The 9,584-nt window shown below is 25.5% G+C and overlaps 1 protein-coding gene across 4 annotated transcripts in view; it reads right to left on the bottom strand.

Moving 5' to 3' along the window:
* Window positions 1–1,318: 1,318 nt before the first annotated feature.
* Window positions 1,319–9,584, bottom strand: part of LOC100159211 (glycerophosphocholine phosphodiesterase GPCPD1) — a 41,374-nt gene continuing 33,108 nt past the window's right edge. For all 4 annotated transcript variants that reach the window (XM_029485929.1, XM_029485927.1, XM_029485928.1 and 1 more), the window contains 8 exons: window positions 6,229–6,387; window positions 5,983–6,113; window positions 5,220–5,355; window positions 4,862–5,022; window positions 3,993–4,143; window positions 2,822–2,946; window positions 2,655–2,720; window positions 1,319–1,929 (listed from right to left, as the gene is read on the bottom strand). In XM_029485929.1, coding sequence (XP_029341789.1) covers window positions 1,917–1,929; window positions 2,655–2,720; window positions 2,822–2,946; window positions 3,993–4,143; window positions 4,862–5,022; window positions 5,220–5,355; window positions 5,983–6,113; window positions 6,229–6,387 — 942 coding nt within the window. In that variant the 3' untranslated portion in view covers window positions 1,319–1,916. The remainder of the gene's footprint in view (window positions 1,930–2,654; window positions 2,721–2,821; window positions 2,947–3,992; window positions 4,144–4,861; window positions 5,023–5,219; window positions 5,356–5,982; window positions 6,114–6,228; window positions 6,388–9,584) is intronic.

The raw sequence follows: 9,584 nt of genomic DNA, 5'->3' as shown, positions 1-9,584 counted from the left end.
CATTGTTTAAAGTACAACAAAACCCAAAATCGATTTTCTCGAAAACAGATTTTGCGTAAAAATTCCCGTTTTTCTTAATTTTTCTTTTGTTTTTCCCGGCGCTTTTGAAAACTACTGGGAAATTTAAATTTTGACCTCCTCAATGCACCAACGATATTCACTTTCTGATCGAACAAGATACTGAAGTTGAAAATCGTAGCATTATTTCGACTACTTATCGTGTACACAGACACAAAAAAAAAAAAAAAACACACATCATTGTAAAATCAATACATTCATCGTTCCACTCATAATCTAAAAAAATGAAAACTGACAATGTCCGTTAAGAGCTCAAAATAAGTCAAAATATTTTGAAAATGTTATAGTGTATAGAAAATGGAAATATAAACATTCAGTCAAAATTTCATGTATCTACGGTCATTTTTTTTTAAAGTTACACCAAAAACCAAATTCAATTTTGTGAAAAATCGATTTTGCGTAAAAATTCCCGTTTTTCCTTAATTTTTCTTTGGTTTTTCTAGGCGCTTTTGAAAATTACTGGGAAATTTAAATTTTGACCTCCTCAATGCACCAACGATATTCACTTTCCAATCGAACAAGATACTGAAGTTGAAAATCGAAGCATTATTTCGACTATTTATCGTGTACACAGATACAAAAAAAAAATAAAAAAACAAAAAAAAACACACATCATTGTAAAATCAATACATTCATCGTTTCACTCAGAATCTAAAATGTAAAGATGTTTGTGTTGGTAAACAAGTTTACTTTGCATCGGTCGGATTGCTTTTTCAATTTTAGCAAATTCCTGACGAAAATAAATATTTTACATTTTATACATTTTTAATATTGAATGTATTCAATAATATCTAAAAAATTACTCTGACCGATATAAAGTAGACTTGTTGACCAATTAAAACACCTTTACATTTATTAAATCAAACCACCAGAAGTACTTTAATTTTTTTCAGTCACTAAGGTCGTTTTGATGAAAAATTAATAGGGTTTGCAGGGGCCGTACCAATTTTATTTTAATAAAAAGAAAATTCTTAATACAAACCTCCATGATATGGAATATTTTGGTGATTGGTGAAAGTTTAATATTACGTTTGAAGTTGGTTATTAATTTGAGATGACAATGTATTCTATCTGTTCCAACAGCGATTCCCGATTAGACAGCTAAATAGTCTTCCTTATAAATCTATTAAAATATCGACATTGATAACACTAGTTAACATTGTATCACTTACCATTGTGTGCAACTATGTTGTAAATAGTAAAGGTAAATAATAAAATAATAAATAATATTAACACCAAATAGTAATTAACATAATCTATTAAAACCAAATATTATTTAATAATATAATCATAAAAATACCTAATTCTAATTATTAATAATATAAAATAATGATTCTGTATGAAAATAATTTTATAATAAACAACATTCATCAAAAACTATTATAACTATAATATATAAAAAAATCCCTGGCTTCTAGGAATGTTGTAATAGTTTTGCAAATTTTCAGTTATCACCATACTGAGCACATACAGGGTAGATTAATATTAATAATATGAATTTAAATTACAGCACCAAAAGGCATTTATGCAAAAGAATTTAAACACCTACAATTAAATGCCGGTATAAATACATTTTTGTTATGTTTTAAAAATATTATGTTTCTACTAATTTATCTAACACAATCGATACTTAAATGTAAACTTTGTAGCTTATAAATAATTCCCATTCTTACACTGATAGGTTAATAAACAATTATTTTTAGTTAATAATATATTAAAAAATACATTTAATAAAATATATGATATATTAAATATTAAATAAAGCATAATATGCTTATATATTATTTTGATTATTTGATATCGTTAAAACTAGATAGCATTGATTTCTGATTAATCTTCTAAATATCAGCCCTGAAACAAAAAAGTAATTGTAACATAAAAATGAAGAAATAATGTTACAGAACTGATGGTTTCCATCAATCATTAAGGAATTTAGGTGTGTCCAGTTTCTATCATAACAATCAATCTAGTGATATAATAAGGATTCTTAAAATTGAAAATAATCATAATATTAAGTACTACCATTAGCCTAGCCATCAATATACAGTAATAAGCAACAATAATATTGAAATACAGAGAATATACAAAATTCTCAATAATTGTTTTTATAAGAAAACAATTAAATTAAATATTGTATATTAGGTATGTATTATTATATCAGGTAATATTTTTAAAATAAATCTAGTCCATCATCAAATATTTGTAAATAGTTAAATTTTTAAATCAAATCCAGATAGTGCTGAAGTCTAAACGTGATAAAAGTAGAAAGAACAATAAGGAATTAAAATATATTATTATACTAAATAGTATATTGGAATATAAATAGGTTTATTAAAATTGAAAATGGGAATGTTTTCAATACCATTATGCATAAAAAACAATCTTAAAAATCTTTACTTTACTACCATAATACAACTATAAATTAGTAAAGGTACGTTTTCCTAACAGCGTCTAGATATGGTCAGTTTGTACACATAGATTTACAGCGGTCGTTCAATTCCAATGTCTGTTGCGTGTAGATGCTACCAGGAAAAAGGAACCTTTCGTATATTTTTTTTAGTAATAATATTACTTACTTAGATTTTTTGGATTTAGTTGGATTAATATTCGGTTCCAATGTGCCATCATCAATACAGTCAAATCTATTTACAAACATGTTTGATATATTAAATAAATATTCAATTGTTATTCAGAATAAAATAATTAGTAATATATAAAGTATAAGCGTCATATTAGTTATTACCTCTGTTTTCTTGATTGCGACTTGGAATCATTTATCTTTTCATTCCATAATGTTTCTGTTGAAGAACATTGATTCTGAAAAGTGGCCTTACCAACATCCATGAAATATCTATTTTTATCAACTTCCTAAAATACAATTACATTTTCTTATAATTCATATAATACATGAATGTGGTATAAATGTCAATGAAATATCCTGATTTTATTCAAAGTAATTTTTTTTCCATCTAACTCATTGAATATTCACTATGTAATTTGTATCTAGTAATTAAAAATTGTATACAAACAGATTTTAAGACACCGGGCAGTGTTTCATTCATATACATGATTTTGTAAGGTGAATGTACGAGGTTTCAGAATATGCACGGTAACGTTTATATGGGATATTTCTCGAGCCATAGATTAATTATTATACTATAGATACGCAACGCCAACGCAATTATTTGACGTTCATTGTTTAAATTTAAATTTTAGTTCAACCCATTAGTGGAACATTAGTGCCAAGGAGACCAGTATAAACTAAATTGATTGTCATCCCTCAAACATAATTTTTTATTTTTGTTTATTTTGCTATTTTATTAATATTTTACGTTTATGTGATGAAATTTTACTTAATTAAACAACTATCAATGTTATATATAATTATTTATATGAAAAATATCATAAATTAAAGCTTATAAATAAAAGACCAGTGCCTATTTTCAATTTAAACGTGAAATATGGATTTTAATTTTGGGAATTTTTTAAGACTTGTCCAACAGTTGATCCCACACTTTGCTAATCATTGAAACCAGGGACTGGAACTTTACCGAAACATCATTAAAACCCTTATTTAAATTAGTTTTAATACCGAAACCCTTATTTAAATTAATTTAAAAACCGGAACTGATACTTAAACTTTACAAATTTTTTTACATAAGTATAAAATCAAAACAAGTAACTAATTTTTAATTTTTTAAGAACCAAATAGAAACTGAAACCTAAATTTTAGTTTTTCTGGGAATCGAACAGGAACTAGAACCGAAATTTCAGTGTTTCTGGGAACTGAACCGGAACCGAAATCAAAATTTTAGTTTTTCTACGAACCAAACAGGAACTGTAAAAGTCATCAAGGTTCCAGTCCCTGATCGAAACACATGTTAATGTCAATTAAATTTACTCTATATACTAACATTGTCTTCACGTAAATGAGGATCCTCTTTAAGTGATTGTTGGTTTGATAAGAGTATATCATTTTGATCACAATAATTATTGGCAATGAAGACATCAGGATTTTTAGTAGAGCAGGACATTTTTTTTTTCAATAACTCAATCTTGTCCAACCTATGAAATAAAATTCATATTAATGAATATAATCATTCAACATTTGAGGAAATATTTAAAAATATGTATATAAGTTATTTGCAAATTAGATGATCAACTGAACACTAAAAATTTACTAAATATTTCAAAATAGTATTATAGTTGTATCTTAGATGATAGCAAGGCTGGACATGTTAACAATTTTTTTTAACTTTTTAAGACAAGTAATAAAAAAAATTTAAGTTCAGTTCAAAATAAAAGTTACTTTTTTTTACTTGTAAAATGAACAATTTAAATAAAAAAATAAGTAGCTTGACTTAGTAAAAATCAGTTCAATTTTTTTTTACAATCTATGTTAAAGCACAATAAGCAAATTGGATAAAAATATAAATATAGATACTAAGATAAAAATAACATTTATAAGAGTAATTGACAAAAATAATAAAAGGAAGGGAGGCCTTGTAATGATATTATCCTACAGATAAATGTTATTAATTATTATTTATTTATATTAAATTTTTAAATTTAACTTTGCATGCCTGTATAATGAATTAAGTAATAGTAACTGTTTATGATGGGAAAAGTTACTTATAAAATGTTTAACTATTCTTTAATGTCCAGCCTTAGATAATAGTATGCAGAATTAACATAAGCCATTATAAATAATCATGGGTAAATTATAAGAAATTAATTTGCTTAAAAATAAAAGCATTAATAATTGTATATAATAACTCATTACTTATCGTATATAACAGCATTTACTCCCAGTTTTTTGAATTTATTAGCTACATCTTTACAATTATTATCATCTCCCCAACAAAATAGCGCGAGTCCAGCTTGTTTGACAATATCTATTTGTAATGGATCACGCAACAAGTCTTCAGAGTGAACATTTACTCCCTGAATAGATGTAAACAATTTTATTTTAAAGTATAACAATGTAATATTTATAACTTTAGTTATGTATGTAAAAATTAAATGTAATTTAAGTTGTAGCAAACAAGGTTATTAGTTGCAAGTTAAATAAATTAATAAAAAATCAATATGTATATTGTAAAATATGGTTTATAAGTTGAGAAAAGCATCAAGAAATTTACCAATAAATCGTGACAAGTAGCATGGTAAACAGCATTTTGTATAGAGTGACATCTAGGATCAGCATATGAAGGGTACCGGACTGTAACACCCTGAGTTAAAAATAATATAGGATACCGATTTTGCTTCATTTTAAGCCTAGAAAATTATTAATCATAAATCATAAAATATTTTAAATATGCATTTTATAGTATATTAAATAATTGTATATATTACTATATAAATTGGTCAACCCATTAACGCCGTGCATTGCCAAATGGCAACATAGATTTTTTACAATAATTTTTAAGATATAACATATTATGTTTTCAACAAAATGTTGGTTAAAATTGTAAATAAAAAAAATCCAGCGCTAATGGGTTAAATTTATTCATTTTCTATAGACACAGTTTCAAATATTATATTGGTTAAGAAAATTAGAAAAAAATAGCTATAAAATGTACTGTTGCAAAAATGTATATATATTGTATGCAAGGTATATTTGTATAAATGGTTCATAGAAAATAAAATCTTCTATGAATACCTACTGAAATTTCAGAAGAATCGGGTTGTCATATACAAACAAAATTAGTAATAATGACTAATTTAGCCTTAATTTTTGCTTTGATTTGATAGTATACATAGTTTTAATGATGAAACTTTTAAATCAACATTATTATTTTAAAAAACTCATTACAAATAATAGAATAACTATGTTAAGTCTAAAAAATAGGTTTGGAAATAAATATATTTATTTTTAAATAAAAATGTACCATAATAACTTACATAGTACAGACATCAGGATGAAAACAAGAAAACACAATACTTCGTGATCCTGCATATTCAAATGTGGTTTTAAGTATAGTGTCAACAAATAAATTCATGTCGAATGGGTTTTCGAGTTCATAGGTTCCATCCTAAAAATTCAGTGGCCATTAAATACAAAACAAATAAAATTACGATCAACTAAAACTGATCATAAAATACAATCATTTTATTTATATATATTTTATAGTTATAATACATAATAACCTGAAGTTTCATTGTCCACTTCAATTCAATATTAAATCCAACACTGGTATCAACATCTGTAAATGCTTTCTCAAGTTTTGGAAAAGGTTGATAATCATTTCTAACATCATTTAGAAAGTGAGTTTCCGAAAGACTATAAGGTTCTTTAACATGATAAATCTGTAAAATTATTATGAATAAATCTCAATATCGATTTTGTTTTTTAGTGTAACTCTAAAAAAATAACTGTTAATACACCATTGAAATATTGCGACTTTTTTAAAGCTATTTAAGCGCATAAAAGTTTTAGATTCTAAGTAGAGCGATGAATGTATTGATTTAACAATGATGTTTTTTTTATTTTAGTGTCTGTCATCAGCTTTTAGGACAGTAAAAATGCTTGGATTTTCTTCAACAGTATTTTTTCAGATAGGGAAGTGAATCTAGTTGGTACTTTGGGGGTCAAAAGTAAAATTTTCCCAACAGTTTTCAAAAGTGATGTCAAAAACAAAAGAAAAACGGGGAATTTTTATACAAAATCTGTTTTCGAGAAAATCAATTTTGGTTTTCGGTGCAACTCTAAAGCAAATGACCGTAGGTACATGAAATTTTGACTGAATGTTTATATAATCATCTTCTATACACCATAAAATTTTCCAAATATTTTAACTTATTTTGAGCTGTTTATAGACATTTTCAGTTTTCATTTTTTTTAGTTTTTTTTTCTATAAATATCGATAACATTTTATTTGTTGGTTAAAAAAGCTTGAAAATTTAATAGAAGGCTCCTAGTATATTGTTTCAAAGGTAGATAAAAAAAAATTAAAAATCCATAGTCAACATTTTTTTTTATAAGCATTTAAAGTTCAAATATGGACAAAACACGTAAAAATGACGAAAATTTGCAAATTATTTTAAGTTAGAAATTCATAAAAAATTTTCTTTTTAAATCTAAGATTTGAAAATGTAATACAAAATTCCTCTAGTTTCTCTAAGTTTCTCTACCTTTATCAAAAAAAAAATTTCTTGAAGAAAGTCAAATTAAATTTTTATGAGCAATATTTTCACTGATTGTTTACATTAGCATTTTCTATACACCATACAATTTTGAAAATAATTTTGAGCTGTTTACGGATATTGTCAGTTTTAAATTTTTTTAGTTTTTTTTTTTTATGAATATCAATAAAGTTTTATCTGTTGGGCCAAAAAGTGTAAAAATGTAATACAAGGCTCCTGATATATTCTTACAATAGCAGTTGAAAAATATTAAAAACACCTAGATACAATTTTTTTTATAAGCATTTTAAGTTCCAATTATGACAACATTTATCAAATTTATAATTAAAAAACGATTTTATAGTTAAAAATTTATAAAATGTTCAACTTCATAGCTAAGGATTGAAAATTTAAAATAAGATTCCACTTAAGTAATTAATTCTGTTACCAAAAAATCTAAAAAATACATAAGCACAGTTTATTTTTATAGTCATTTTAGTTTAAATTTGGACAAAATTACATATTAAAAAACCTAGAATAACTATTTTAGTTATTTTGTTGTGATTGTATAATATTATTCGTGGGTACTTGAAACTTCTAAAGTATACTATTATATTTCTATGATAGCATGACAAAATATATATTTTACTCTGATTAGCGCATCCCACCCGTCCTATCAATAGCCGTAGTTCTCATCATTTCATTGGCCGTTAAATCACCCAGCCAACATAAAGCCGCGGACCAGCTAATAGACAGGGTGTGGAGTGGTCGGCGAACACAATGCGTATTAAAAAGTTGCTGACATACCTATCTATTTTGTCATGTATGATAGTATCATAATTTTTTGTTGATAACGCCTTATAAGTAGCTGATGGATATTGTGATATAATTAATTTGGAATTTATTATAGGTACCTATTATAAGTCAATTTTTTTTTTAATACTATAGACTATAATATAATATTATGTCTTATACCTAGACTGACATACCGTCTCCGCTCAGAATCGTTTTTCTTATACAATGATATTATATCATTGAATTCAAATTTAATACCATCCATTAAACAGCGACCCACTTGTAACCTACTGTACAGCAGAACGACATCCACTTGCCCACCTTTTTTTAAATTATGGTCGATAAAAAATGAGTCAAAAAACTTTGAAAATGCAACGTTCCTTATAAGTTACAACCTATGACCATATTATGAAACATAATTGCAATTTCAACAAAATCAAAATAATAATTATAATTATCTTGTCTAAAAACAAAATATTATACATAATATATAGATATAGCTACCAGCTTACAAGTTACAGAAAATTATATTTTTAAAATAAAACGTGATCAATAACAGTCATAATCTGCCCATTCGCTGTGGCAGTTGGAGTGCGCTTAGTGTCAATTGTAAAGACCAGTATTAGAAGTAAGAAATGATGAATGGTTATTGGATTTATGTTTTTTAGTGGATATTTTTAAACAACTTAACTAATTAAATATATCATTAAAGGGAAAAGATAATTTAATAATTGACACATTTAATCACCACACTGCATTTCAGAAGAAATTATTGTTATTTGAATCTCAAATAAAAAATAATATCGTTCAACACTTTCCATTGTTAAACAAACTTACAATGCAATTATGAATTAAAATAGATTTTTGAAACATAAAAATCAAAAATAGTGTTTTATTACATCACAAAAGAAAATTTTTTCAATTTGAGAAATCTGGCACAAAAAGTTGCGAGTGCTTTTAGATGAGTTTACATCTGTTAATCGTTTTTTTTTGAAAATGAAATTCATCAAACATCAATCACGCTCAAACCTAACAGATGAAAACCTGCAACATTAACTACATTGAGCATTGAGCAGAAATAGAAGCATTTCCATAGATTTGCAAAAGCTAAGAGTGAATGAATTGAGAAACAAATATCCCACTAAATAAATAAATAATTATTATTATATTATCTATGTTTATAATTCTTGACTAATAATAAATACAATAATAACTCATTATGTTTATTTTAATTAAATTATACAACAAAACTATTTTTTTGTTTTGTCTAAATAATTTAGTATGCTGCCCATGAGTTTATAATGGATTTCCTAAGTGGCCCACAAGAGAATTTGGGTTGATTACCCTTGCTCTAACCCAGGGGTCGGCAACCTTTTTACCTACACGGGCCATAATTTGTTTCAGTTTTTAATGGAGGGCCGCATACAAAATTAAAATATTAAAAAATATAATTTTAACAAATAATACTAATATATTTACAGATAACAACAAACATATTATGAATTTAACATTGCAGTTGTGCTTATTAACTAATTTTTAATTAAATACATTAGTAGAGACAATTTAAAAGTTTAAAAATAATTATT

The sequence above is a fragment of the Acyrthosiphon pisum genome, chromosome X, assembly GCF_005508785.2.
Source record: "Acyrthosiphon pisum isolate AL4f chromosome X, pea_aphid_22Mar2018_4r6ur, whole genome shotgun sequence".
In the NCBI taxonomy this organism is placed as follows: domain Eukaryota; kingdom Metazoa; phylum Arthropoda; class Insecta; order Hemiptera; family Aphididae; genus Acyrthosiphon; species Acyrthosiphon pisum.
The sequence above is the reverse complement of the archived record's forward strand: the minus strand, read 5'-3'. Positions and strand labels throughout refer to the sequence as shown.